Source organism: Sarcophilus harrisii, chromosome 3 (assembly GCF_902635505.1).
Source record: "Sarcophilus harrisii chromosome 3, mSarHar1.11, whole genome shotgun sequence".
NCBI classification, from domain to species: domain Eukaryota; kingdom Metazoa; phylum Chordata; class Mammalia; order Dasyuromorphia; family Dasyuridae; genus Sarcophilus; species Sarcophilus harrisii.
This window is the reverse complement of record NC_045428.1, coordinates 595,309,114-595,336,493: the sequence shown is the minus strand read 5'-3', so window position 1 is coordinate 595,336,493 and position 27,380 is coordinate 595,309,114. Positions and strand designations below refer to the sequence as shown.

At 62.6% G+C, this 27,380-nt stretch overlaps 4 protein-coding genes across 5 annotated transcripts; 2 read left to right on the top strand and 2 right to left on the bottom strand.

Annotated features, from left to right (window-relative positions):
- Positions 1–2,394: 2,394 nt before the first annotated feature.
- PINLYP (phospholipase A2 inhibitor and LY6/PLAUR domain containing) lies at positions 2,395–5,052 on the bottom strand. Its single transcript, XM_031961682.1, has 5 exons — positions 4,983–5,052; positions 4,080–4,196; positions 3,310–3,462; positions 2,843–2,986; positions 2,395–2,573 (listed from the first exon to the last, which is right to left on the bottom strand). Exons 1-5 carry the CDS (start codon positions 5,050–5,052, stop codon positions 2,395–2,397), a joined length of 663 nt encoding a protein of 220 aa, XP_031817542.1.
- Positions 5,053–9,391: 4,339 nt separating this feature from the next.
- XRCC1 (X-ray repair cross complementing 1) lies at positions 9,392–16,862 on the top strand. Of its 2 annotated transcripts, none has more exons than XM_031963267.1 (17): positions 9,392–10,084; positions 13,155–13,247; positions 13,445–13,555; positions 13,685–13,843; positions 13,933–14,010; positions 14,087–14,189; positions 14,356–14,483; positions 14,568–14,682; positions 14,756–14,975; positions 15,054–15,170; positions 15,256–15,319; positions 15,607–15,736; positions 15,818–15,872; positions 15,949–16,085; positions 16,232–16,322; positions 16,521–16,596; positions 16,690–16,862. In XM_031963267.1, exons 1-17 carry the CDS (start codon positions 10,034–10,036, stop codon positions 16,801–16,803), a joined length of 1,842 nt encoding a protein of 613 aa, XP_031819127.1. In that variant the 5' UTR covers positions 9,392–10,033; the 3' UTR covers positions 16,804–16,862. The 2 variants fall into 2 exon arrangements, with proteins under 2 accessions (XP_031819127.1, XP_031819126.1); XM_031963266.1 differs by having other exon boundaries at positions 9,393–10,084; positions 14,084–14,189.
- Positions 16,863–17,111: 249 nt separating this feature from the next.
- Positions 17,112–22,923, bottom strand: ZNF575 (zinc finger protein 575). Its single transcript, XM_003766297.4, has 4 exons — positions 22,842–22,923; positions 18,439–18,548; positions 18,073–18,170; positions 17,112–17,849 (listed from the first exon to the last, which is right to left on the bottom strand). Exons 3-4 carry the CDS (start codon positions 18,149–18,151, stop codon positions 17,161–17,163), a joined length of 768 nt encoding a protein of 255 aa, XP_003766345.2. The 5' UTR covers positions 18,152–18,170; positions 18,439–18,548; positions 22,842–22,923; the 3' UTR covers positions 17,112–17,160.
- Positions 20,462–24,151, top strand: ETHE1 (ETHE1 persulfide dioxygenase). Its single transcript, XM_031963269.1, has 7 exons — positions 20,462–20,617; positions 20,718–20,862; positions 21,266–21,414; positions 22,376–22,505; positions 22,917–23,006; positions 23,752–23,868; positions 23,990–24,151. The coding sequence occupies exons 1-7, from the start codon at positions 20,504–20,506 to the stop codon at positions 24,040–24,042; spliced, it is 798 nt and encodes a 265-aa protein (XP_031819129.1). The 5' UTR covers positions 20,462–20,503; the 3' UTR covers positions 24,043–24,151.
- Positions 24,152–27,380: the final 3,229 nt, after the last annotated feature.

Here is a 27,380-nt window from a genome sequence, read left to right as displayed (position 1 = left end):
TAGGGGCTTAATAAATGCTCATCGACTTGGATCGAACAATGGCCCGGATAGACCATTCCCATTCCCTCCTCCAGTCTAGTGGGTTTTGGTGACATCATTCTATTCTAGAATGATGCTCATACTAGAGCAGCCTTCCTGTGACAACCGGCTAACCGGTTTCTTCTCGACTCACATGACCCTAGTTCAGGAACTTATTACACCTCTGTTTTGAACTATTGCACCTTCCCATCTCTTTCCTTCTTCCTGATTGCAGCAATCCATTAAACAACTGCCAAAGTTTAATTCCCAAAATTCAGGGTGCTCTCTTGCTCAATAAACTGCAGTAGCTCCCTATTTCTTCTTAATCTATTAAGTATTTAAAGACTTTGCAATCTGGTTGCCATCTACATTTCAAGACTTGAGCATTACTCCCCTTCAAACTGTGTAATGTATATTTTGTCCCATAGCCCAGTGCATCTTCTTTCTTTGAACAAGCTGAATCCTTCATTCTTAGAATGCATCGCCTTCCTCCCTTTTTGCCGCTTATACTATTAAGGCATTTATATATAAGGCCTACTATGTGCCAGCCTCTCTAGGAAGTGCTTTTTCTAACTATTCTCTTATTTGATCCTCACAACCAGCCTGAGAAGTAGGTATTATTATCCCACATTTTACAGTTGAGGGACTTGTTAAGGGACAGATCAGTTCCTCGAGAGCTCTTCCTGACTGCAGACCTGACAATCTTTCCATTTCTTCCATTTACCCACAACTATATCAATTCACAACTACTTTCTATCTAGCCACAACTTTTCACAACTAGTTTCTATCTCCCCACAACTAGTTTCTATCTCCCCACAACTAGTTTCTATCTGCCCACAGCTAGTTTCTATCTCCCCACAACTAGTTTCTAGCTGCCCACTTTTCCCGGCTACTTTCTAGCTGCCCACAGCTAGTTTCTATCTGCCCACAACTTATCCCGGCTACTTTCTATCTGCCCACAGCTAGTTTCTATCTGTCCACAGCTAGTTTCTAGCTGCCCACAGCTACTTTCTAGCTGCCCACAGCTACTTTCTATCTGCCCACAGCTAGTTTCTATCTGTCCACAGCTAGTTTCTATCTGCCCACAGCTAGTTTCTATCTCCCCACAGCTAGTTTCTATCTGCCCACAGCTAGTTTCTAGCTGCCCACAGCTAGTTTCTAGCTGCCCACTTTTCCCGGCTACTTTCTAGCTGCCCACAACTACTTTCTATCTGCCCACAGCTAGTTTCTAGCTGCCCACAACTTTTCCCGGCTACTTTCTAGCTGCCCACAGCTAGCTTCACCTTAGAGCTGCGAAAGCCTTTCAGGCCCCCCTCCCGAGGGTCTCCTGCTCTCCCCGGGCGCCGCTGGCCTCCCTCCGGCCGCGCCTGCCCGACTATCCCCGTTCATCTGCGTGCTTCTGCCGCGTTCCCTGGGAGAACACTGGCTCGTTGTGCGCTGGCCCGTGATTGTCCTTCACGCGTGTCCCCGTTCGGGTTTGAAGGTGCCGGAGAGCTCTCGCATTCCTTCTCCAGCCCATTTTACAGACGAGGAGTAAGGCAGGCGGGGCGAAGGCCCTGGCTCGGTCCCACGCGGCCACTGAGCGTCCGGGGACAGATTCTCACTCCTCCCGCCGGTCGGGCTGCCCCAGGCTGGGCGCTCCGTGCGCTCTGGCGCCGCCTGCTGCATCGCGCCGCGCCGTGCCCTCCTCCAGCGCCCGTGGCCCCCCCTGCCTCTCCTTGTCCGGCTCATCCGCCGACCCTTGGGGGGGGGGGAGGGTCAGGGCCTTCCTTTCCTATGGGCCTCCTCCCTTTAACGGCAATGACCCAGAAGGCCGCGTACGATTCGGATTCGTGATAGTGACCAAGCTTCGCCTCCGAGAAGAGTGGAAAACCCCATCCTGCGGCCGCCAGGTGGCGCAATGGGTAAAGCACCAGCCCTGAAGTCAGGAGGACCCGAGTTCAAATTTGACCTGAGACACTTTAACACTTCCTGGCTGCCTGACCCTGGGCTTAACACTTAACCCCAGCTGCTCCCCTCCCCTCCCCCCAAAAACCCAACCCTCCACTCTCCTTTGCGGGGCGAGATGTGGGGGGGGAGGGGGCGGATGTGGCTGTGGTGCGGACAGTGCGGGCCGCAGATTTTATTCTTTGTGGCCAGGGCTGGATCTCCGCGAAGCTAGAGGGCGCTCTCTGGAAACGAAACTGAGGCAAGAGCAGCAGGCTCCCCTCCAGGGGGAAGTGGGATTTATTGTTGGGCCTTCTGCCTCCTCGGGGTCCCGAGACGCCACCATCCGCGCTCAGGCCGGGGGCCGCCCCGAGCCCCCTCCCCGCCGCCCACCGGGACTCCCGAAAGCCGCACCCAGAGCTGGGGGGACTCCCGTGCCCGGGGGGGTCCTCAGGGGACCCAGCCAGCGGACCTTCTCTCCGCCCGGCCAGGGGGCCTGGGGGCAGGGACGCAGTCGGCCCTGCGAAGCTCGTAGGTGTAAGTCACCGAGGGCACGCGGGCGCCCACCTGGATGTGGCAGGCGCTGCTGGTGGCGCATCCGCGGGTGGCAAATCTGGTGTTGATGATGCCTGATGGAGGAGGGCGGGGTCAGCCTCGCACCCGGGCCTCGGAGCTCCTCCCTCCCCGCCCGCTCAGGGACCCGGCCTTTCTCACCCTCCCTCCCAGCCGGGGGAGCGGCCCGGGCCTCTTAGACCCGAGTCCCGCCGGCCCCGCCCCGCTCGGTGGCCCCGCCCCGCTCGGTGGCCCCGCCCCGCTCGGTGGCCCCGCCCCGCTCGGTGGCCCCGCCCCGCTCGGTGGCCCCGCCCCGCTCGGTGGCCCCGCCCCCGGAGCTTTCCACCTGTCTGCACGATGCCCGAGAAGTAGATGCACTGGGTCTCGTGGCCCACGCACTGCACCGCCTGGTCCCCGGAGCAGGTTTCCTGGAAGGCGGCCTTGCAGGAGGGGCAGCGGAGCCCGTTCAGCGTGCTGTTGTCCTCCGGGGCTGGTGGGGGGAAGGGAAGGGGGGGGGATTGCATCTGCCCGGGGTCGGGCTCGGGGCCGGGGGGGGGGGGGGGCCTGGGAGACCGTTGGAGCGGGCCGGATGCGGGAGGGGGGGAGACGGAGCCTTCTCCGGGGGATTCTGGGCGCGGGAGCTGCGAGGGAGCGGGACTTGTGGAGTCTGGAAGCGGGCGAGGAAGAGCAAGGCCCCGCGAAGACCGCGAAGGGGGAGCTGGGCCCTGGGGCCGGGGGGCCCGGAAGACCAGAGGGAGGAAACGGAGGTTGGAGGCATCGGGGACGTGGGCCGGGGGGGAGGGGGGCTCATACTCGGGATCCGGCCCTTGTTGCAGCCGTCCTCCTGGCAGCAAAACGAGTTGGACACCATGTGGTCCCCGTGGCCCAGCGTGGTGGAGATGAAGCCCGAGTAACAGTCCTTGTACTTCATGCAGCTTTTGGAGGTGTCCACCGACACTCTGTTCCCTGGAGGCCGAGGGCGGGAAAGCGGCCGGAAGTCACTGGCCCAGACCGACCAGACGCAGACCCCGACCCAGCCCCGGCCCCGGAGAGGATCCTCCCTCTGGGCTTTCTCCCCTTCCCATCGCTGGGGAGGGAAAAGAGGCTGCGCTTGTTCCATGGATCCGGGCTCCATCTCAGCCTTGCCAGCCACGGCCTCTGAGTCTATGCAGGCGCTTAATAAATGCTCTTCGAGGGCCGCCAGGTGGCGCCATGGATACAGCGCCAGCCCTGAAGTCGGGAGGGCAAATGAAGCCTGAGACACTTAACCCTCCCCAGCTGTGGGATCCTGGGCCAGTCACTTAACCCCAACTGCCTCAGGGAAAAAGTAAACAAAAACAAGTGTTTGTTGAAAGACTGATTTTGGAGAAATTTCTGACCCTCAGTTTTCCTCTCCTGTAAAATGGGGGGGCATGAAAGTGGAAATGGTGTCTCTGAGCTCCCAGCATGACCCCGTGGGGGGCATCTCCCCCACCCCTGGATTAGTCTGTCTATGGGCCCCCACGCCAATTTTAGTCTCCAATCAGTAATGATGCCGTTCCCCCCCCCCCCATGGCTCACCCGGTCCCCACCCCCTCCCCTACCTGTGGTGGACAGCCCCACGACAGTCACGCAGGCGTCCTTCTCCGGCTCGCAGAGCTTCAGCTTGCCCGCGCAGGAGGGTCCCGAGTCCTTGCACACCTCACAGGACAGAGACTGAGCTGGGGGGAAACACTGGGGCATCAGGAGCCCTGGGTCTCCGAGGGCAGAGAATCGTAACAAGAGGCAGGGATCTCTGGGGATCAGGGGGCCAGGGTGATTGAGGGGATGGGGATGGGGACCCCTGGGTCTCCGAGGGCAGAGAAGTGTGAGTCACAAGAGACAGGGATCTTGGGGGATCAGGGGGCCAGGGTGATTGAGGGTCTGGATGGGGATGGGGACCCCTGGGTCTCTGCTGGAGAGCTGGAGGGCAGAGTTTCTGTGAGGACCAAATCCTCATTTGTGACCTAGATGGAACCACAAGAGCCCGCGGACACTCGCAGCCAGACTGTCCTGGAGCACAGGAAGCCACTCGGTGCGAGGCCGCATTGTGTAATTACGTGGCTGGGGACGCCGGGATTGGGGCAGGAACGGGAGGGCGATGCTGTTAGCCACGGGAGGGCGGATGCTTCCTTTGGGTGGGGGCAGCCATGGGGATCAAGGAGCTCAGGAGGGGGGTGGTCCAGGGAATGGGGCCTTAACATCAAACCCTCCAGGGGACTCCCACCCAGATCCCTAGCTCCCCGAGGCAATGCAGGACCCAGCCATTGTCTCCCTGTGGGTTCTGGAGGCTCAGAGGCCCAGATTCCAGCAAGTAAAGGGGTTTTCCTGGGGGAAGGAATAAGGAAGTCCAGAGACACTTTTCCCAGGGAAAAAGACAGGGAATGAATTATTTGGGGGATCCTGCTAGCCCCTCCCCCAACCCTGGACTCCGGGACCCCCACCCAGGGGTGCTGGGAGTCACTCACCAAGCGAGAAGAGGGTACAGAGCAGGGTGAGGGTCAGCAGGCCCAGCTGGGGTCTCCTGGTCATCATCATGATGTCTGCTCCCAGGTCAGGGCCCACAGGCCTTATAGAAGGGCAGGGATGGGGTGGGGGGGGCAGGGCCAGGCTAATCCCCGCCTCCCCCCAACCCCATTCCAGTCACTGGGATAATCTCAGAGCCTGGGGCTCGGGCTCCCTCTCTCCTCCCTTCCTTCCTCCATCTCTGCAGAGAAGGATGGCAAAGCTTGGGGAGAAGAGACAGGTGTTGGGAGGGGTCAAGGCCCCGAGTCCTTCCTCTTCTGCCCAGTTTTCTTAAGGCAGCTGCCTCCCATGAGTCACCCTGCCTGCCCAGCTTCCCCACCCAGCTTGCCTTTGCCCAGCTTGTTTCTACATGTTGCTGAGGGGGACAGCGTGTCTGGGGCCCTCCTCCCCCAGGCCTGCTCACACTCCTGCCTTTGTGTGAAGGCTCCTTCCCCTGCCACCCCCAGACCTGACCCTCCCAGGGATGGGGCAAAACCCCGGTCCCCGAGGGGGGAAGGGACGAGGGAGTCCCCAGTCTCTCTGGAAGATCCTCCAGGGTCAGAGCCAGACGGTTCCCTGGAAAAACAGACTATGCAAGCATCCTAAAACCCGTCAGGTGCGAGTGGGGAGGCCGCCCAGAGCCTTAACAGCCTCATTTTCTAGAGGGAAAATGGAGCTCACTCTCGGTGGATTCCTTTATGTCTCCAGGCCGGTTTTCCCATTGGAGAGTGCCTACCACCTCAACACCCACCATGTCATAACCAAGAGGAAAACCCGGGCTGGAGAATCGGTCCTTCTGATGACTTTCCCACGCACCTACTATCATTGCCCTGAGCAAATCACATTCTCTCCCTCAGTTTCTGTACCTGTACAATGGGATCATTGATGCTTACCTCACAGAGCTGGCTCAGGAAAAGAGCTTGTAAGCTTGGAGAGACTGAAGAGACTGGGGGCTTCCCATAGCACACCCCCCCCCAAATGTCTGAAAAAAACTTAGGAGGGGAAAAGGAGGTCTGTAACCCACTGGAGAAAGGGGCCATTAAGACAAGGAAGAGCTGAAGGTCTTCCACCAGGCAATTTGCTGTCAATGAACATGAATTTTCTACCTGGCCAATTATCCCTGCCTCAATTTCCATGTTGGCCAGAACTGGGGGCAGCGGCAGATTTTCAAGTGAACCATCCGGCAAGAAAACTGGAGAGCAATCTGGAATTATGCTCAAAAAGTTATCAAACTGTGCATGCCCTCTGACCCAGCAGTGCTACTACTGAGCTTATACCCCAAAGAGATCTTAAAGGAGGGAAAGGGACCCACATGTGTCAGAATCTTTGTGGCAGCCCTCTTTGTAGTGGACAGAAACTGGAAAATGAATGGTTGCCATCAGCTGGAGAATGGCTGAATAAATTGTGGAATATGAATGTTATGGAATATATTGTTCTGTAAGAAATGACCAGCAGGAGGATTTCAGAAAGGCCTGGAGAGACTTACATGAACTGATGCTGAGTGAAATGAGCAGGACCAGGAGATCATGATATACTTCAACAACAATACTATATGATGACCAGTTCTGATGGACCAGGCCATCCTCAACAATGAGATCAACCAAATCATTTCCAATGGAGCAGTAATGAACTGAACCAGCTATGCCCAGGGAAAGAACTCTGGGAGATGACTATGAACCACTACACAGAATTCCCAATCCCTATATTTTTGCCCACCTGTATTTTGGATTTCCTTCACGGGCTAATTGTACAATATTTCAGAGTCCGATTCTTTTTGTACAGCAAAATAACGTTTGGTCATGAATACTTATTGTGTATCTAATTTATACTTTAATATATTTAACATGTATTGGTCAACCTGCCATCTGGGGGAGGGGGTGGGGGAAGGAGGGGAAAAATTAGAATTTGGCAATTGTCAATGGAATGTTGTCAAATGGAAATTGGCAATTTGGTTTGGCAATTGTCAATGCTGTAAAATTACCCATGCATAGCACTTGTAAATATATATATATGAAAAAGAAAAAGAAACAGGGCCGTGACTCTTCTGGGGGCTCAAGTGTTGTTCCTTGCTCTTGAGAAAGTGGCAGAAGTCGGACGTCAGGTCCTTGTAACAAGAAGACCAAAACTGGGTCTGGGTTTGAGGGTGGGGGGCAGGGAGCCGGGACTGGAGGAGGGGAGAGTTGGCTTAACCCCCTGCTCACACCCAGGATTCATCCTGGGAAATCTCTGAATATGGTTCCTGGTTGGTTGTAAAAAAAAAAAAAAGTTCCCTCAGCTCCTTTACGAGGACTTGAGGTAACAGTATATTTACAGGGGACACAAAGCAGCCTTTATTTCATTCAATCTGTCAATCGGCCTACTATATGGCGGCCATTGTATTAAGTTCTGGGGACACAAAAAGAGGTAAAGAACGCCCTGCCCTAAAGAAGTTGGAAAGCTCATGAGAAAAAGCAAAGCAAGTGACATGCGGGATAAGGGGGAAATCACAGATGGAGGGTTTCTGGGGGGGGCTCAAAGGAAGCCCCGAGGAGGGGACAGGAAGCCGGTGTCTCCGGACACGTCGAGGAGCAAGGTCTGAGAGGGCTGGACAAGAAGGGCCCGTTAGGAGGGTTCGGAAGGCCCCGGAGCATTGTGCACCCAAAGACAGACAAGAGGGGGCCGCTGGAGATTATTGAGTGGGGGCGGGAGGTAATGAGATCTGGAGTCTCAAGGCAGGAGACCCGTCCCCCGGCAGCTAGGGCCACAGCCCAGGTGGGAGGCGATGAGGGTCCGCACCAGCGGGGTGACGGGAGGAACAAAGGGGGCACATTTTACTCCATGGCTAATGCAAAACACATTTCCTAACATGACATATATAATGTAATAATTATAGAACATACAACATTAGTGGGAGACAGACCTTTACAAAAACTATCTCATTATTCGATTCTCCCAATTTGGGAGGAAGATGCTATTGTCGCCTCCATTTCACAGGTGGGAAAACTGCACAGAAGTGGTCTGACCGGGGGCTCCCGGGAGTGGGGCCGGATTTGAACTCGGGCGATGCTGCCCGGCGCGCTCAGCCCTGGGCTGCCCCTCGGCCGCCGGCGGAAAGCCGCCCCTCTCCGGAGATCTGAGCGGCCGCAGAAAGGGAACGGCCGCCGGGGCGGCGGGACAGCAGAGGCCCTGGAACTCTGGGGGCTTTTCCGAGACCCGGAGAGATGCCCGGAGACTGAGAGAGATGCCCCGGGAGGCTGAAGAGAACGCCCCTGAAGCAAGCCCCGCCCCCCGCCGGCCAAATAGCCAGGTCCAAGCCCCGCCCCCACCAGTCATAGCCAGGTCCAAGCCCCGCCCCCCGCCGGCCAACTAGCCAGTTCCAGGCCCCGCCCCCCGCCGGCCGTAGCCAGGTCCAAGCCCCGCCCCCACCAGCCATAGCCAGGTCCAAGCCCCGCCCCCGCCAGCCATAGCCAGGTCCAAGCCCCGCCCCCGCCGGCCATACCCAGGTCCAAGCCCCGCCCCCGCCAGCCATAGCCAGGTCCAAGCCCCACCCCCGCCAGCCATAGCCAGGTCCAAGCCCCGCCCCCTCCGGCCAAATAGCCAGTTCCAGGCCCCGCCCCCCGCCGGCCGTAGCCAGGTCCCCCGCGGCTGTCGCCCTGACTCTGGGAGCCCCGCCCGGGGGCCGCTTGCTGGCTCAGACCCCCTGGAAAAGCTGCGCTCTCTCCCAAGGCAATCCCCGAGACCAGAAGCACCCCACCCCCACCCCGGCTGGCGCTGGATTCTGGGTTCATCCCACGTTGTTTGCGGGTTTGGGGCAGTGAACCCGCCCGCCACGCCCCAAGAAAAAGAACCCCCCGGGAGTCTATGTTTTTAAGCAGATAGCAAAGATTTTTAAAACATTCAAGGCGCCCCGGTCCATCCAGGGCCCGCCGCCCACCGCCCCTCCAGCGCCCGCACCGCTGCCCGGACTGCGGCAAGGCCTTCTCCTACCCCTCCAAGCTGGCCGCCCGCCGACGCCTTGAATGTTTTAAAAATCTTTGCTATCTGCAAAAGACAAGTGGAGACCGCACGATTTAGACCCGAGTTTGATCAGCATTGTTAAGACTTTCTCCATCGAAGCCCGCCGAGCAGGATTTGTCCCCCCTCCCCAGGGAGCCCTTCGCAGCCCTTCGCCGGCGCTGCTTTGTATTGATCGGTCTTTGTTCCAGCGGCAGCCCCCCAAACAAAAAGCCTCCCCAAGGAAAGCATTCGGGGAGAGGGAGAGGCGCTCTGAACAGCCGGGAGTCCCAGGGCCTCCTTCTGGGTCCTGGGTTCTGCCCTCCGCAGGGCGACCACGCCGGCTCAGCTCCAGCTACCTGCACTGGATGTAACGGGGCCCGGGATGGGTCTGCGGGGGCTCGTCCCACCCCCACCCGCAAGGACGCCCTCAACTTGGGTTGATTTAGGGTCCAGAAAAGCACTGTGCTTGGGCAGTCAGGAGGAGGTTCCCTCGGACCAAGCCATCCAATGGGAAAGGAGAACAGGAACGCAGACACCAATGGGCATGCGCTCCGCAGTCCGGAGGCGGGGAATGTCATGGTGCCCGCCTGAGGGTGGGTCAGCGAGAGGACGGGCTAGAGAGGTGCTAGAAGAAGGGGCGGAGCAAGGGGAAGGTGGCTATAGAGAAAAGGGGCTAGAGTGGAGCGTCAAAGAGGGGCGGGTCTAGGAGAGACGTGCGGGTAGAGAGGCCAGAAAGGCTGGCCATTGGAGGGACAGGCCGAGGAAGGGCGGACTCATGGGGCGGGCTTAGAGCCGGGACGAATCATAGAAAGAGGAGGCCAGAGGGGCTATGGGAGGCGGAGCCAGGGGAAGCTGGGGAGAGGGCCAGTACGCCTGCGCAGCTGCAGGGCGCGCGCTCGACTTTAAATAGGCCCCGGGGAGGCCGCGCGCCTGCGCACTAGTGCTGCCCTAAAAGCGCGGCCACCTCCTTCCCAGGCGCCGGCCTGGTCCAGAGGCCCCGGACTTTAAGGTCTCATCCTGCCCGGCCCTTGGCCCCGCTATGCCTGAGATCCGCCTCCGCCACGTAGTGTCGTGCAGCAGCCAGGATCCGGTGAGGGAACCGGAGGGGAGGGAGGGCCATGGGTTTCTGTGGACTTCCGGTTAGGGAAGCCCTGCGGGAGGGACTTCCGGTTATCTCTAAGGTTCCAGGAGCGTCTGTGTGGGGTAGTCTGGGGGGTGTCTGGAGGAGCCGCCTGCAGCTGTCTGAGAGGGTGTCCATAAGGGGCGCCGGAGGCGTCTGTGGGGGTCCCTGGGAAACACACGGGGGCGTCTGTAGGAAGCATCTGGGGGCGTCTGTAGGAAACACACGGGGGCATCTGTGAGGGTCCCTGGGAAACACAGGGGGGCGTCTCTAGGAAACATCTGGGGGCGTCTGTAGGAAACACACGGGGGCGTCTGTGGGGGTCCCTGGGAAACACACGGGGGCGTCTGTAGGAAGCATCTGGGGGCGTCTGTAGGAAACACACGGGGGCATCTGTGAGGGTCCCTGGGAAACACACGGGGGCGTCTGTGAGGGTCCCTGGGAAACACACGGGGGCGTCTGTGAGGGTCCCTGGGAAACACACGGGGGCGTCTGTGGGGGTCCCTGGGAAACACACGGGGGCGTCTCTAGGAAACACACGGGGGCGTCTGTGAGGGTCCCTGGGAAACACACGGGGGCGTCTCTAGGAAACATCTGGGGGCGTCTGTGAGGGTCCTTGGGAAACACACGGGGGCATCTCTAGGAAACATCTGGGGGCGTCTGTGAGGGTCCTTGGGAAACACACGGGGGCGTCTCTAGGAAACATCTGGGGGCGTCTTCTGTAGGAAACACACGGGGGCGTCTGTGAGCGTCCCTGGGAAACACACGGGGGCGTCTCTAGGAAACATCTGGGGGCGTCTGTGAGGGTCCCTGGGAAACACACGGGGGCGTCTGTGAGGGTCCCTGGGAAACACATCGGGAGCCTGTGAGGGTCCCTGGGAAACACACGGGGGCGTCTGTAGGAAACACACGGGGGCGTCTGTGAGGGTCCCTGGGAAACACAGGGGGGCGTCTCTAGGAAACATCTGGGGGCATCTGTGAGGGTCCCTGGGAAACACACGGGGCGTCTCTAGGAAACATCTGGGGGCGTCTGTGGGGGTCCCTGGGAAACCCACGGGGGCGTCTCTAGGAAACATCTGGGGCGTCTGTGAGGGTCCCTGGGAAACACAGGGGGGCGTCTGTAGGAAACACGGGGGCATCTCTAGGAAACATCTGGGGGCGTCTGTAGGAAACACATGGGGGCATCTGTGAGGGTCCCTGGGAAACACAGGGGGGCGTCTCTAGGAAACATCTGGGGGCGTCTGTGAGGGTCCCTGGGAAACCCACGGGGGCGTCTCTAGGAAACACACGGGGGCGTCTCTAGGAAACATCTGGGGGCGTCTGTAGGAAACACACGGGGGCATCTGTGAGGGTCCTTGGGAAACACACGGGGGAGTCGCTAGGAAACATCTGGGGGCGTCTGTGAGGGTCCCTGGGAAACACATGGGGGCGTCTGTGGGGGTCCCTGGGAAACACATGGGGGCGTCTGTGGGGGTCCCTGGGAAACACAGGGGGGCGTCTGTGGGGGTCCCTGGGAAACACACGGGGGCGTCTCTAGGAAACACACGGGGGTCTGTGAAGGTGCCTGTAGGAGGCGCCTGAGGAGTCTGAGAATGTCCATAAGAGGCTCCTGGGGGCGTCTGTGAGAGGTCCCTCAGGCAGCCATGGGGGGCCTCTGGGGGTGTCTGAGAATGGCCATAGGAGGCGCTTTGGGGAGTCTGTGGGGGAGTCCGTAGGACGTACCTGGGGGAGTCCGTGAGGGTGCCTGTAGGAGGCCCTGGGGGAGTCTGGGAGCACCTCGGGTACCGGCACAGCAGGGGATGTCGGTGGGAAGCGCCCACTTTCTCGCCCACCTCCAGGAGGTGCCCGAAGTCTCTGGAGAAGCGTCTCGGGGTGTCCGGAGGCCCCCTGGGGCATGTGTGTGACATTCGCTGGGCTGAGGTCCCAGGAAGGTCCTGCAGGGGCCGTTTTGGGAATGGCTCTGACCCAAGGGTCGGTCGCAGCCCCCCGTGACTGTCCGGGGCAGGCTCCCGGGGGCGGCAGTTCCTGGGGGGCCTCTGCGGGCTCTCCCAGGTGGTGATCACAGAGCCGGGCCCCGCCAGGACAGGATGGGGGGGTGCCGGGTGTAGACCAGAGACTGTCCAGGTTTCACTAAAGCCTCCGCCATGTTGTGGAGCCCGCCTGGAGGGGCCGCTCCCACAGGGGGCACCCAGGGAGACCCAGACCGGGTTCTTTCAGCATGGCAGCCATGGCTTTGGGCAGAGCTGCCGGGCCGAGGGGACAGCGACCGCTGGCCTTAGGAGGGAGCCAGAGCTGGGGGGGGGCACCGGCTGAGTCCAAAGCTGGCATTGCCAGGGTCAGTCCTGCCCATTTCTGCCGTGTCTGTAGGTACCAGGCGGGATGCGGCCAAAAGAAGGAACTCCGGGGGCGGGGAGGCACATGTACACTCTGCAGGGGCTTCTGCTAGTTTACAGGGGTCGGTGACTGGGGCTTCTCAGTCTTGTCTTGGGGGTTTCTGTAGGTTTAGGAAACTGTCTCTGGGTGGCGTCCTGGAGCTACTCCCCAGGAAGAGCGCCGGGGAGCCCCCAGAGCTTTCTGTGGGGGGTTTCCCCGGGTGTTTGTTGTGATTGTCTCTAGCAGCGTCGAAGGGCTGATTCCAGGAGGGCCCAGGCGGGCGTCTGGGAGTTTGCCGATCTATGGGGGGTGTCGGGGCTGGGCCCATCGCAAGGAGGCCCCAGGGAGAGAGCCCTTGGCAAAGTGGGGGCGTTGCCAGGACCCCTTGGGCCAGAGATTGATCTCATTGCCCACCCGGCTCTAGAGGACTAAGAGGGTCTGGGCCCAAGGGGGACTGATCTCTCAGAGCTTTGGGCTCCCCTCCCTCCCCCCCCTTCCACACTTCAGGTTCTGTGGAGAGAGGCTGGGCAGGCGGGCAACTGGGGTTCCCTCATTGGGCAGGACCCCTGGGAGGTCACCACAAGGACAGGGGCAGCCCCTCCCTCCCACAGCTGCCAGGGTCGAATGTCCCCTGGGAGGCGTTTAGTTAATGGCTGTTCCCTTCCAGACCCACTGCGCAGAAAACCTCCTGAAGGCCGACACCTACCGGAAATGGCGCTCCGCCAAGGCTGGGGAGAAGCAGATCTCCGTCATCCTGCAGGTGACCCGGCATCTGAGACCCCACCCCTGCAGGCAGCCCCCCATTCCCCCCTCGGGTCTGCCTCTGGGGCCCCGCCCCTCCCATCCCAGACCCCATCTCCGGGCGGGCGCAGGGATCCTCACCCGTCCTCTGGGGCGGCCGCTGACCGGGGGCTCTTGCTGTCCCCGGCCCTGATGCCCTCTCCCCCCTCCCCCCAGTTGGAGAAGGAGGAGCAGATCCACAGCATAGACATCGGCAATGAGGGCTCTGCCTTCGTGGAGGTGCTGGCGGGCAGCTCTGCGGGGGGTGCCGGGGAGCATGACTACGAGGTGAGAAAAGGGGCGCCCGGACGGGGGGGCTTCCCGGGGACGGGGCTGGGGCCAGCTTTTAGACAAGATGCCATGAGCTGGGTCTCTGTCTCTCTCTCTCTCTCTGTCTCTGTGTGTCTCTGCTCTCAGGTCCTCCTGGTGACCTCGTCCTTCATGTCCCCGTCCGAGAGCCGGAGCGGGACTAACTCCAACAGGGTCCGCCTGTTTGCCGCCGACAAGCTGGTCCGGGCCACGGCTGAAAAGCGCTGGGACCGCATCAAGATCGTGTGCAGCCAGCCCTACAGCAAGGTCGGGGCGGCCGGCGGGCTCCCGGGGGGCCAGGGAGGGGGCACAAGGGCTCCCCGAGCCTTGCAGCTCTCCCCTCTTCTGGCCCCCAGGACTCCGCCTATGGCCTGAGCTTTATAAGGCTGCACAGCCCCCCGGAGAAGGAGGAGCCCGAGCCCAGCCCCTGCCCCGTGAGTGTCCCCCTTTGTCTCTCTGCTGCCTCGGGCGTGGGCCGTGCCCCGCCCTGACCCCGCTTCTTCCCAGAAGGTGACCAAGTTGGGAGCGTTCCGAGTGAAGGAGGACGACGGCACCGGCAGCTCCCTGAGACCCGGCTCCCTCTTCTTCAGCCGGGCCAGCAAGGCTTCCCCAGGTGATGTAGGACCGGGCCCAAGAGGGGGTGGCCTGACGCCCCTGGGGCCGGGGGGGGGGGGGGCGGTTTCAGGATTCTCTAAGGCTGTGGGAGCCGGGGGCCCTGCGGGAGGCCGAGTCCCTGGGAGACCTTGGGGGTGGCTCCTGGAACCTGGCTCTCCCCCCAGCCCCCCCCCGGGAGCAGCCGGGCCCCAGCTATGCAGCCGCCACCCTGCAGGCCTCCGAGGGCGTGACCCCCCAGACTCCTCCCTCATCATCCCCCCAGCCCCCCTCCGCAAGCAAAGCTCCCAGCAAGGTGAGTCCCTCAGCCGGGTGGGGAACTGGGGAGGGGGGGGTGACCAGATCCCCGGATGTGCCCCATCCGCCCCTCCCCTTCCAGCCCCAAGAGTCTCCCAAGGGAAAGAGGAAATTGGACTTAAGCCAGGATGAACCAGGAAACAGAGCCCAGGCCCGTCCGGCCCACCCCAAGCCACCAGCCCCCAAGAAGCCCAAAGGTGAGACAGCCAGAGCCAGGGCCGGGGTCCATGGGCCCCTGGGACTCAGAGTCACAGTTTTTTGCCTTCTCAGGGCCTACTGCGGGCCCTGCCCTGGCCCAGCGGCCTCCCCAAGCTGAAAAGAAAGGGCCGAAGGCCGGGGCCGGGCCCGTGGAGCTGGGGAGGATCCTGGAGGGCGTCGTGGTGGTCCTGAGCGGCTTCCAGAACCCCTTCCGCTCGGAGCTTCGGGACAAGGCCCTGGAGCTTGGCGCCAAGTACCGGCCAGACTGGACCTCGGACAGCACCCACCTCATGTAGGCCGCCCCCCACTCCCTTCCTATTCCCTCCAGGGGGGCCGAAGCATCTTCCTGACCTCTGCCCTTTGCCCTCAGCTGTGCCTTTGCCAACACACCCAAGTACAGCGCGGTCTTGAGCCGGGGCGGGCGCATCGTGCGCAAGGAGTGGGTGCTGGACTGCCACCGCATGCGGCGGAAGCTGCCCTGTCGGCGGTGAGCACCCCTTGGGGAGAGACGGAGGGGGGCTCTGACCTCTGATCCCCTCCGCCCTGATCTTTTCCCCTGCACCCCTCCCCAGCTACCTCATGGCAGGCCCGGACTCCAGCAGTGACGAGGAGACGCCGTCCACTCCCGCCACCAAGGTAAGGCCGAGGGAGCCCAGCCAGGCCCCTACTCCCTCTAGGGCCAGAGTGAGAGGGAGCCAGGATGGAGAGCAGCTGCAGGGGCTGGGGGGCACTGGGTCTGAGGGGGAGGGGAAGAGGAGGAAGAACAAGGGGAGAGGAAGCAAGGTGGGGGAGGGGAGAGAAGAGGGAACAGAGGGAGGGGGAGAAGAGAGGGGAAGGGAGAGGAGAAAGGAAAGAAAAGGGGGAGGGAGGGGGGCAGATGGACAACCCCAAAGTGAGATGCTGTGACCCTGGCCCTCTCTTAGCACCCCAAGGCTAACCACCAGGCTCCCCCAGCGGGGCCCAAGTCAGGCTCCAGGACGCCGTCCCCCGAGGAGGCCGGTCCGGCCCACAGAGGGCCCCAGGGTGCCCCAGACCCAGAGGAGGAGTCAGCAGGTGGGCCCCAGAGCTGGGGGTGGGGGGAGGCAGGGGGGAGCCCTGGGAGCCCAGGCCCAAGCCAGCGCTTTCTGCCCCCAGGTGCTCAGGACCACAGAACCGAAGACTCAGGGGACACGGAGGACGAGCTGAGGAGGTGGGTGAGCCGAGACGGGCCTGGCCGGGTGGGGAGGGGCCCAGCAGTCACCAAGCCCAAATCTGCACCTCCCCAGGGTGGTCAAGCCTAGGGACCAGAAGCAGCCCCCAGACCCAGGAGAGAACGGAGAGGACCCCTATGCCGGCTCCACGGACGAGAACACTGAGGATGAAAGCCCCGAGCCCCTGGACCAGCCCATCCCCGAGCTGCCAGGTGGCATTCCCACCCCCTCCCTGGCCCTCCCAGCATGCCCTGGGGTGCTCCCTGCCTCCCAGCCCTTGCCCTGCGACCACCTGCCTGCTTGGCCGCAACTTCCAAGCTCCCTTACTGTCCTGTCCTGTCCTCCCCCCATCCCCCAGATTTTTTCCAGGGCAAACACTTCTTTTTCTATGGAGAGTTTCCTGGTGAGGAGCGACGGCAGCTTGTCCGCTATGTTACTGCGTTCAACGGGTCAGACTCCGGGGGGGGGGGGTACCAAAGGGGGGTAAGGGGAGCACTGAGGGGAGGAGGGAGAATGACAGAATCAGGGGGAGTTGGGAGAGTGGCAGTCAGGAGGAGGAGAGTGGCAGACTCTGGGGGAGGAGGGAGAGCGGCTGTCGGTTGCTTTCAGGGGCTCCCTTCTGACATGTTGCCTCCCCAATCCCACAGGGAGATAGAAGATTACATGAATGATCAGGTCCAGTTTGTGATCACGGCCCAAGAGTGGGACCCCAGCTTTGAGGAGGTGAGGGCCCCTTGCTGCCCCCCTGGGGAGAAAGGGAGGGGGAAGGCAGGGCTGGGACATGGCCCCAGCTCCAGCCTGTGCCGTCCTCCCCAGGCCCTTCTGGACAACCCGTCATTGGCCTTTGTGCGTCCCCGGTGGATTTACAGCTGCAACGAGCAGCAGAGATTGCTGCCCTATCAGCTCTACGGGGTGGTCCCCCAGGCCTGACGGCACCGCAGATGACCTCTCCCCTTTCACCCCAAGTTCTAATAAAAGTCACTATTGGAGCAGCCCCTGCCTGCCCTTTTCTGAGGACCCCTGAAGGGGGGCTGGATTCCCACTGCTCTCCTGGCCCCGGTCACTCTCCGCTTTCATGGAGGAGCCTCCAGGAGCTGTCCCGCCTTGGGCTGTGGGAGGTGTGGAGAAGCCCCTTTTGGGGGGATGCCCATGGGACACAGGACTCCACGTGACACTGCTCCCTCCGGGCCCCATGGCAGCAGTGCCAAGTGCCCCAAGTGCTTGCACAGGACCCCGGGTGTAGAAAGCGTCTCTTTATTGGCATCAGGCGAGGGCCTGGGGCAGGGTTCAGGCCCGCTCCCCCTTCCCTCCCTTCCCAGCCTTCCCTTCTCCACGGTGGCTCCGCTGGTGAAGGGCCAGGAGGCGGCGCTGGCCAAAGGTTTGGCCACAGCTCGGGCAGCAGTGCTGAGGGTCTGCTGGGGTGGCGGGCGTGGGGACAGCCGGGATAGGGGCTCCGGGGGCAGTGGGGGTGTGGCGCCGCTGGTGGGCTGCCAGCTTGGAGGGGTAGCAGAAGGACTTGGGGCACTGTGGGCAGGGGTAGGGCCGAGTGCCGCCAGCGTGGGTGTGTCGGTGGGCGGCCAGCTTGGAGGGGTAGCAAAAAGACTTGGGGCAGTCTGGGCAGGGGTAGGGGCGGGCCGGCGAGTGGGTCCAACGGTGGGCGGCCAGCTTGGATCGGTGACCAAAAGCCTTGGGGCAGTCCGGACAGGGGAAGGGGCGGGCACCACTGTGGGTGAGGCGGTGGGCGGCCAGCTTGGAGGGGTAGGAGAAGGCCTTGTCGCAGTCAGGGCAGGGGTGGGGGCGGGCGCCGCCGTGAGCCAAGCGGTGGGTGGCCAGCTTGGAAGGGTAGGAGAAGGCCTTGTCGCAGTCCGGGCAGCGGTGCGGGCGCTGGAGGGGTGGTGGGCGGCGGGCCCTGGACGGACCGGGGTGCTCGGCCACAGCTGCCGGGCTCCGCTTTGGCTTGGAGGCCTTGCCGGAGGCTGGGGAGGAGGATCAGATGGTGCCCCGGGGGCTGCCACCGGGCTACAGAGGCCCCTGGGGTCCGGGGGTCTCCTGGGATTCCCCTCCCTCCAGTGAGTCCCTCCCCTGCCTTTTCCAGGGGCTGCCCGCAGGATTTATGCCTCTGTTCACCAACCCTCCGCGGGATCCCCGCCCTCTTCCCGGGGTGGGTGGGGAGCCCCCCAGCGGGTGCCCGGCTCTCACCCCCTCCGTTGGTCACTGATTCCTTTGCAGAAGGGCTCCTGCCTCTGCCCCCAGGCCCTTGCTCCCCTCGCTCCAGCATGATGCCAGGGGGGCTGGAGCTGGGAGGGGACAGAGGGGCACTCAGCAAGGCCAGCCATGTCTACCCCAGCGGGCACAAGGTGGGGGGGCGCGGCAGGGGGCTCCACTTCCTGCAGAAGCAGGAAACCTGGGTGGGGGCGGGGCCTAGGATCTCCGGGAGGCTGATCAGGGGCGGGGCCATAGTTGACTGGGAGGTAGGGGCGTGGTTTTAGGGGGCGTGGCCGTGGGTGACCGGGGACTGGCCTAGCGCTCTGGGGGCGTGGCCGAGAAACCTGGGGGCGGAGTTACCCGGTTCCGGGGCTCAGGCTCGCTCCGGGTCCATGGAGGGCTTGTTAACCCCTTCGTGCCCGTGGTCGCGTCTCATCTCCAGCGCCTGGCGGGGAAGGGCGCAAGGAAACCTGGAAGGGGAAGCAGCTGGAGCGAACGATGCGAGGAGGACCCAGGCGTCCGGCCTCGGCCCCTTGACAAGCCCGGAGTCGGGCCCCAGCCCCGTCCACCCTTTTCAGGGTCCAGGGTCTGGGACCTGGACCCTCACCCTGACCCCTGGGCAGCCCCTCCCCGGGGGCGGGGCTCCGGCCCCTCCAGCCGCCCCCTCGGCCGCCGCCGCCGCCAGCTGCTGCCGCGCTGCTCCTGGGCCTCTGCGGGGGCTTGCAGCTCTGAGCGCGCGCCCGAGAAGTGGGCGGGGATGGAGCCACGCGCACGCGCCCTGCGTACTACTTTTTCTACCGAGGAAAACGGGAGCGAGCACAAAACGCAGGGCACGCGCGCAGCTCTCAAGCTAAGGGAGAACGGGCGCATGCGCCGAGGAAGGCGATCCAGAGAGGATGGTGCAGACCCGAAAACATCTACGGATAACGTGGGGAAGCGAAGCTACAGTGGCCGCCCTGGATCAAGATCGCCTTATGAGACAGCTTCGCTTTCTCTTGCTGGCCAGGATCCCTCCTCGCTCTGGTCCCTTGCGCAGAGCGGGGATTGCCCAAGCTCCCAGGCCCCCCAAACACACTGCCCGCAGTCCCTTCGTTCGGTGCCTCAGTTTGCCCATCTGTAAAATGACGGGGCTGTCCCAAAGCCGCCCGAGTTTCCCTGCGGGCTTTCATTTCTGATCAGAGACACCGAGACAGACACATGAAGAGCCCCGAGCCAGGGCTGAGGGTGCCCCAGGGCCGCGCAGGCGGCGAGAGGAGATCCCCGCTGCTCGCACAAACTTGGCAGCCGGAGCCCGAAGGGGAGCGGGCAGATGAGGGGACGCGGTCCTGGGGGTTGCGGGCTGGGGAGCTGAGGAGGGGGGCCCCGGAACCCGGAGGATGTGGGCGGGGGTCCCGCAAACCAGCGATATACTTTGGGATGAAGATGGAGGATGGCTTCCTTCCCAGGATAGCGACTGTGCGCTCTCCTCCCACGCCCAAGCTCTCTAAACTTCCCATAAAGAAGGCGCCCCTAGGTCCGAACGCCCCTGCCGCGGCGGTGGGGAGCCCTAGGACCCCGAGGCCCGTCTCCCAGCCCCTGCACCTCCCCCGCCTCGCACTACTCTCACTTTGCGGGCTTTCGGGCACACTCCAGCTACCATTCATTTTGCATCCACCCCTCCGTTCACGCATCCGCGCACGCCTCTGCGGGGGCCTCCCGGGAGACTGGACAAGGACTGGGGAGGACCCTGACGCCTAGAGAGATCCCCGACTTGCCCAGGGTCTCACAGGTGACTTGAACTCAGGTCCTCGTCTGCAAGAAAAGAGTCCGGGTCCCGGGTCTTGCCTCGGGGTAAGGCGCCCACAGGCAGCGTCCCTTGGAGCTGCCTTTGGGGGAGAGGGGTTCCATTACTAAGCCCTGCCTCCCCTCACCCCATGAGCACTGGGGGGGAGGGACTGGCCCCCGCCAAAGGCGGGATTGGAACCTGCGTGTCCGGAGTCCGGGGACAATGACAGCAGTTATGCTTAAGAACTGCTGCACAAGGCCAAGCACCCCATAACGGCCGGAGGCTCGGGAGTCGGCGGGTTACCGGCGTGCCTCGGGGCCATTCCGGGGTCCTCTCGGAGCCTCGGTTTTCTACGGGACTGGTGTGAGATCCACGCTTCGCTCATGTGAATAACCCCCCTCCCCATTTCCTCGGCGCTTCGAGCTCCCCCAAACGCGCTTCTGCCTGCGCAGGAAATTAGCAGATCCTTTTTATAGACTGGAAGACTGAGGCTCAGACAGGGTGAGACCCTAGCCCGGAAGTCCGGATTCGAACCCGCCACTCGCGCGGCCCCTTTACGGCCCCTCCCTCCCCGGCGGGCCCAGACTCCGCCCCGGGGCGGGCGCGGCCCCGCCCCGCCTGGGCTCCGGGCCCGCCCCGGCCGCCCTGACTGTCGCAAGGATGGGGCCGGGGCGGCTGCTGCGCGTGTGCCGGCTGCTGCGGGCTCCGGGGCTGCGCCGGGGGCCGGCCCCCAGGGCGCTCAGCTCGCGGGGGGACGGCCTCCTGCTGCGCCAGGTGCGGGTCCGGGCGGGCGCGGGGAGGGGAGCGCGGCAGCGCCCGGGGGTCTCCGGGCTGGGAGCGGGCCCCCCTCACCCCGCGTCTCCCCCGTCTGCAGCTCTTCGAAGCCAACAGTTGCACGTACACGTATCTGCTGGGGGACCGGAGCTCCGGGGAGGCCGTGCTGATCGACCCCGTGCTGGAGACGGCCGCCAGGGATGCTCGGCTGGTCCGCGAGCTCGGCCTGCACCTGCGCTACGCAGGTGAGCCTGGGCCCGGGGCCGGGGGCCGGGGGCTGGGGGCGGGGCGCTGCAGGGGCCGGGGGCTGGGGGCGGGGCGCTGCAGGGGCCGGGGGCTGGGGGCGGGGCGCTGCAGGGGCCGGGGGCAGCGGGGGCGGGGCGCTGCCCCGCGGGGGCCTGAGCGTGCCCCGGGCGGCCGGCCTTCCCTCCCCCACCCCGGGAGGCCCGCTGGCCGCAGGGGGCGTTGCACTGCTTGCTCAGGGAGGGCCGGGTGGAGGCGGCCATCGCCGCGCCCGCTGGCAGCCAGAGGAGGAAGCGTGCCCTGGGGGAGGGAGGGAGGGAGGCTGCGGGCTCTCCCGGCCAGGGGGCGCCCGAGGGCCTGGGGGAGGGCCGGGCCCCTGACAGCCCTCCTCCCCTCCCCCAACAGTCAACACGCACTGCCATGCGGACCACATCACGGGCACCGGGCTCCTCCGGTCCATGATGCCGGGCTGCAAATCGGTTATCTCCCGCCTCAGCGGGGCCAAAGCCGACCTGTTCCTGGAGGACGGCGACATCCTCCCCTTTGGGCGATTTGTGAGTTGCCCGGGGCACGGGGTCTGCTCCTGGGCATGGCTGAGGGGCCATAAACACACCCTTGGCGCCGGGTGGGACGGGCAGGTGCGGCCGGTCAGGGCGGGGACTCACTGGGAGCGCGGGCCAGTGACCCGGACTTGGCCCCGGCCGGGCCGCGCGGCGGGGGAGGGGCGGGCCGCGGCGGCGGGGGAGGGGCGGGCCGCGGGAAGTGGCCGCCAGCGGCGGGGGAGGGGCGGGCCGCGGGAAGTGGCCGCCAGCGGCGGGGGAGGGGCGGGCCGCGGCTGCCGCGGAGGACTCTGGGAGAGGGCACCGTTACTGCCTGGCTGTGAGGTGGGCGTGGGCCTGCGTCCCAGCTGTGCGGGTCCCCGCACGCGTGGGGACCCCGAGCTTGTAGAGATGACTTTGTGACCTCTCACTCTGGAGCCCGTGCGGGTGTGTCCGTGTGTGACCTCTGTCTGTCTGCCTGCGCACTCACGTCAAGGACACCCAGGTTTCAGAGAGCGCGCGTTCTGCGCCCTGGTAACAGCGTCTGCGCGTACACACCCCGACTTCCCACATAAAGCCCCCATTTGGGGTAGCTGAGGTGACTGGAGGACAAAAGCCACGGCTCCCCCGGCTCTGCGACTCCGAACCAGTCACCTAATATAAGATCCCAGGGCCCCCAGGCAGCTGCCGCTAGAGCCGCCGAGGCGCAGGCTTCGGGCCGAGAGGAAATAGTGAGCAGTTGTTTGCAATTCTCCAGGAAGGAAGTGGCGCCACAGTGGGGCGCACTCTTTCCGGAGGTCTCGCAGCCCGTGTCGGAGGCCCGCTAAGCGGTGGCAGGGACCTCCGTGTGGCCCACTTGTTGCAGATGGGGAAACTGAGGCCGGATTTCCGAGGCGGGTTTCCCCGACCGCGGGCCCTCGAGCCCAGGTGAGGTGGGGACAGGCCGGCCTGCTCTGATCTCCGTTTCCGCCCTCAGGCCCTGGAGGCCCGGGCCAGCCCGGGCCACACGGATGGCTGCCTGACTTTTGTGCTGAGTGACCACAGCATAGCCTTCACGGGGGACGCCCTGCTTATCCGAGGATGCGGCCGCACCGACTTCCAGCAAGGTCTGGGCCCCCCCCCAAGAATGTTGCCCCTCAGCCCCAGCACTCTGCCTTGGGCAGTGCCGGCAGGCCGGATGGGGAGCCCCGGGGTTGGCTGGGGCTGGGGCCTTCTGCGGATGGAGGCCACAGAGACAAGGCGCTCCCCCGAGATGGCACCGAGAGGCAGGCAGGGAGCCCAAGATTAAACATCTTCCTCCTCAGCCACATCCTTCCTCTCGCCTCCCTTCCTTGTCTTCCCTCCTCCCCCACTGTGTTGGGTAGGGAGGTGGGGGAAGTTGCTGCTGGATTCTGGCTCTTCCAGGGAGGTTGGGTGGGAATGAGCACTAATATGGCACCTACGTGTCCAGTGTTATTTGTTCTTGGGCAACCCCGCCCTCATGAACGGACCTCCTTTCCTCTTCCCTCTTGCTCCAGGCTGTGCTAAGACCTTGTACCATTCAGTTCACGAGAAGATCTTCACCCTTCCTGGGGACTGCCTGGTTTACCCAGCTCATGACTACCAAGGTGTGGGGGCTTCCTGGGGGTGGTGTCTGGGGGGAGGGAAGACTGGTTAGTGCATTGTGAATATGAGGAAACTGCAATTCCCAGAAGCCCTTGGAGTGTACACAGATGATCCACACCTCCCAAAGCACCTTGGGCACCCAAAAACACAACTCCCAGAGGCCTCTGGGGTGTGCTCAGAATCAGGGCTCCTAGAGGCCCTTGAAAGCTCAAATTCACAGCTCCCGGAGGCCCTTGCGAGCTCAGAACCACAGTTTCCACAGGTCTTTGGGATGGGCACAGAACTACAGTTCCCAGAGGCCCTTGAGAATTCAGAACCACAGTTCCCAAAGCTCTTTGGGAACTCAGAACTACAGCTCCCAGAGGCCTTCAGGCCTTGTGTTTTTAGCATGGAGGGAGCAGGAGGGAGAGCATCAGGATGAGGACTTCATCCTTCTCAGTAGAGTTGGGACAGACCAGAGAGCATGGGAGGCAGCCTTGTTGCCACTGCCCATAAAGGCACCTGGGCTCAGCCAGATTCGCTCCAGAGGCTGATGGGATATGTAGTCCAGCATGGGCTCAGCCTGTCCAGGACAGCTGGAGGTTCAAAATATCACTTGCACCACAGAGAAGTGGGATAAGACTCAAAGGCAAAGTCCCTACTCCTGGGGTTGGGGGGAAGCCCGAGGGTGACTTGGGGGTGTCTGGCCCAGAGAGAGGTGCTCTGGGAACCCAACGGGCACATGGGGCGATGCTTGTTGGCAAACAGGGCACACAGTGTCTACGGTGGAGGAGGAGCGGACCCTCAACCCTCGCCTGACGCTCAGCTGCGAGGACTTCGTCAGGGTCATGAACAACCTCAATCTGCCCAAGCCCAAGCAGATCGGTGAGAAGCTGCCTGAGCCGGCGGTCCCCTGCTGAGGAGGGTGGGATGCCCGGGGTCCGGCATTGGGAAATGGGGGCCTCCCGGTCACCCCCCCCTTATCTCCCCTCCTCTCCCTCGCCAGATGTCGCTGTCCCTGCCAACATGCGCTGTGGCGTTCAGGAGGTCCCCAGCTGACTTCTCTCCGGGCAGCCCACAACTCGGCACCTCAGTCCTTGGGAGGGGGCTCTAACAGGATGAGCCCCCTCCCCCTCCAGATTCCGTTAATAAACGTTTTTGCCTAACGTCCCTGGCCCTCCTTTGTTAGGCCCTTTCCCCGGCGCCTCCGTAAGGGCTCGCTCGCCGCCCTGGGCCCCCACTTCACTCTGCAAGCTCCTCTTCTGGGGTTGTGGTCACAGACAAGCTGGATCTGTCCCATCGGAGAGCTCGCTGGCTTCGAAGCCGGAGGCTCGGGTACCAGGATTGGGGAGGAGCAGGGAGGTGCCAGGGGTGGCGCTGGGTCAGAGGCTCGTGGCAGCCCGTGCCCCCGTGGGGCCTCAGACTCTCTGCCTGGGGGGCCGGCCAGCTCTGTGAGGGCTCCAGATAGGATCTCGTTTGCCCGGATGTGGGCGATGTTACTGTCCCTGTTTTCCATCCGAAGCCGGGCAGAGCTTGGGAGGCTGGCTCTGAGGCGCTCTTGGTGGCCCCGGCCACTAGGGGGAGCACGTGGGGACTCTGCGGGCGGCAGTTAGGGTGCCGCTGGGCGCTCAGACCAGAAGACTGGCCCGGGGGAGGCAGGGGGCCCCGGCCACTAGGGGGAGCACGTGGGGGGTCTGCGGGCCGCAGTTAGGCGCCGCTGGGCGAGGGGAGCTCAGACCAGAAGACTGGCCCGGGGGGAGGCAGGGGGCCGCGCTGGGGGGGGGCGGGGGAAGGGGGCTGGAAAGTTTCATCGGAGCGTGGCCTGGAGCTCCTCCCGCCAGGGCCCCCCACCCCCTCGTGCCGCAGGGACTCGGCCGGCTCCCCCGTGACTCACCGTGGGTCCCCCTCCCCGGTCCCAGCCCTTTCTAAGGGGTCATTAGAGGGGAGGCGCCCCCGCCCTGCACCTGCCGCCGCGTCCCAAGGGGGCCGGAAGCGAGGTTGGACGGAAGAAACTTGGGCTTTGAAGGTGGAACATGGGCGGCTTCTGTGCTTCGGGGCTGGGGGCTGGCCACGCTTGCACCGGCCCGGGGGCGGCGGGACTCCTGGGTCCCTGAGGAGGGCGCCTGAGGACCAGGCGCTCGGGGGTGGGTGGGGCCTGACGAGCCCCCTCCCACGGCAGGGGGACCAGGACGCCTGGTTCCCAGGGTGTGTGCCCTGGGAGGGCCAGATCGCCGCTTCCCGGCGGAGCTGTCAGACCTGTTCTCTCCCCTCCCACTTCCCACCCCCCCGCATCCGGGCCCCGCAGGGGGGCGGCCCCGCCCTCCTCCCCCGCCACCTGTCCCGTGGGCAGAGGCCCGGGCTCCGGGAACAGGGAGAGGCCCGCGGAGGAGCCGGAGCAGGTGAGGGGGCCGGGGCCGAGGCTCGGAGGGGGCGGCTGAAGGAGCGGGCGCCCCAGGCCCCCGGCGCGGGGGGAGGGTCAGCGTCCGCGCCGAGCGGGAGGCCGGGGCTCCGGGCCACAGCCCTGGGGACCTGGTCTCTGCGCCGGGAAGGTCGGGGTGAGGGCTGGTCGGACTCGGCTCCCGGGAAAGGGCTTCCCGGGCATTTCCCCGGGCCGAGGGCTGGGTGAGAGAAAAGGGGGAGCGGGGCTGAAGGGCGAGCCCCGGGACACCCCCTGAGCGCAGCTGGCCGGGCCCCAGCCCCTCGGGACCCCACTCCCCAAGTCCCTAAGGTCCCTCCCCCAGACGCTTCTCCCAGCCTCGGGTCCCGCCCCGAGCTCGTCTCAGAGCCCGCCTCCCCAGCCCGGGCTCGGCCCCGAGTCCCTCCGCTCCCACCCCCAGCCGCTGCCCAGTCCCCGGGCCCTCCGCCCGCAGCGCCTGAGCCCCCTCTCCATCCCGGAGCCCCCCCAGCTCCCGCCCCACGCCCCCCGTGCTCGGCCCTCGCGGGTCTAGCTCCCTGAGCCCCTCGGCACCCCGCCCCTCCCCCTCCGAGCCCTCTCTTCCTCTCCCGGCTCCTCGTCCCCCCGGCCCTCCCAATCCCAAACCCCCAGGGGTTTCAACCCCCCCCCCCCCTACGTCTGTGGATTCTTCACACCCCTCTCCCCCCCCCCCCCTTCCCGGCCGAGCAGTCCCAGAAGCCCAGACATAAAGGCCCCCCCGGGCCCAGGACGGGAGCCTGGAGGAAGCCAGGACCCCAAGCCGGCCAGGCCCCCAAAGAAAAAGCCCCGGGGCCCCCCAGGGGAGGGAGGAGGAGGGAAAGGCGGGCCCCGGCCAGGGACCAGGGGAAACGGGAAACCGGGAGAAGAGACAGGACAGGAAGGGGAAGGAGACAGAACAGGAAAAAAGGGAAAAGAAACAGAAAGAAAAAACAAAGCAAAACAAACAGAAAAACAAAAAAAAAAAACAAAACAAACAACCAAAAAACAAAACAAAACCCAAAACAAGGGGACAAAAAAAAAGCAAACCAACAAGCAAAAAAAAAAAAGGGGAAAAAAGGGGGAACAAGAAACGGCAAGGAAGAGAAAACCCAAAAACCCAAAAAAAAAAAAAACAAAAAAAAAACAAGGGAAAACGAAAAAAAAAAAAACAAAACCCAACAAAAAAAAAAAAAACAAAACCAAAATACAAAACAAAAAAAAAAAAACAAAAAAAAAGAAAAAAAAAAAAAAAAACAACAAAACAAAAAAAAACCAAAAAACAAAAAAAAAAAAAAAACAAAAAAAAACAAAAAAACCAAAAACAAAAAAAAAAACAAAAAAAAAAAAAAAAAAAAAAAAAAAAAAAAGCAAAACAAACAAAACAAAAAAAAACAAAAACCCCAAAAAAAAAAAAGAAAAAAAACCAAAAAAACCAAAAAGGGCAAAAACAAAAAAAAAAAAAACAAAAAACCCAAAAAAAAAGGAAAAAGAAAAAAACAAAACCAAAACAAAAAAACAAAAAAAGAAACAAAAACAAAACCAAAAAAAAAAAAAAAAACAAAAAAAAAAAAAAGAAACAAAAACAAAAAAAAAAAAAACAGAAAAACAAAAAACCCAAAAAAAAAAAAAAAAAAAAAAAAAAAACCCAAAAAAAAAAGCCAAAAAAAAAAACAACAAAACAAAAAAACCCCCCAAAAAAAAAACCGAAAACCGGGGCCCCAAAAAAAAACCCAAAAAAAACCAAAAAACCCAAACCCCCCCCCCCCCAACCCAATCCCCCCCCCCCAAAAACCCCCCCCCCAAACAAAACCCAGCCGAACCCAGGGAAAGGCGGGAAACCCAAAAAAAAAAAAACCCCAAAAACCGCCTTTCCCCCCCCAAAAAACCCCCCCCCCCTACCCCCCCCCCCCCCCCCCCCCCCCCCGGCCCCCCCCCGGCCCCCCCCCCCCACCCCCCCAAACCCCCCAAAAAACCCCACCCCCAA

What these genes read in the sequence shown, in the direction of transcription:
- PINLYP (XM_031961682.1), bottom strand. Translation starts at nt 5,052, where the DNA reads ATGATGATGACCAGGAGACCCCAGCTGGGCCTGCTGACCCTCACCCTG. An exon ending in CGTGGGGCTGTCCACCACAG is followed by an intron (nt 3,463 to 4,079) that starts GTAGGGGAGGGG and finishes CTCGGCCTCCAG; the next exon opens with GGAACAGAGTGTCGGTGGAC. An exon ending in CTCGGGCATCGTGCAGACAG is followed by an intron (nt 2,574 to 2,842) that starts GTGGAAAGCTCC and finishes CTCCTCCATCAG; the next exon opens with GCATCATCAACACCAGATTT.
- XRCC1 (XM_031963266.1), top strand. Translation starts at nt 10,034, where the DNA reads ATGCCTGAGATCCGCCTCCGCCACGTAGTGTCGTGCAGCAGCCAGGAT. An exon ending in CGTGCAGCAGCCAGGATCCG is followed by an intron (nt 10,085 to 13,154) that starts GTGAGGGAACCG and finishes GTTCCCTTCCAG; the next exon opens with ACCCACTGCGCAGAAAACCT. An exon ending in CCGGGGAGCATGACTACGAG is followed by an intron (nt 13,556 to 13,684) that starts GTGAGAAAAGGG and finishes CTCTGCTCTCAG; the next exon opens with GTCCTCCTGGTGACCTCGTC.
- ZNF575 (XM_003766297.4), bottom strand. Translation starts at nt 18,151, where the DNA reads ATGCTGGAGCGAGGGGAGCAAGGGCCTGGGGGCAGAGGCAGGAGCCCT. An exon ending in ATCAGTGACCAACGGAGGGG is followed by an intron (nt 17,850 to 18,072) that starts GTGAGAGCCGGG and finishes CCTCCTCCCCAG; the next exon opens with CCTCCGGCAAGGCCTCCAAG.
- ETHE1 (XM_031963269.1), top strand. Translation starts at nt 20,504, where the DNA reads ATGGGGCCGGGGCGGCTGCTGCGCGTGTGCCGGCTGCTGCGGGCTCCG. An exon ending in CCTGCACCTGCGCTACGCAG is followed by an intron (nt 20,863 to 21,265) that starts GTGAGCCTGGGC and finishes CTCCCCCAACAG; the next exon opens with TCAACACGCACTGCCATGCG. An exon ending in TCCTCCCCTTTGGGCGATTT is followed by an intron (nt 21,415 to 22,375) that starts GTGAGTTGCCCG and finishes TTCCGCCCTCAG; the next exon opens with GCCCTGGAGGCCCGGGCCAG.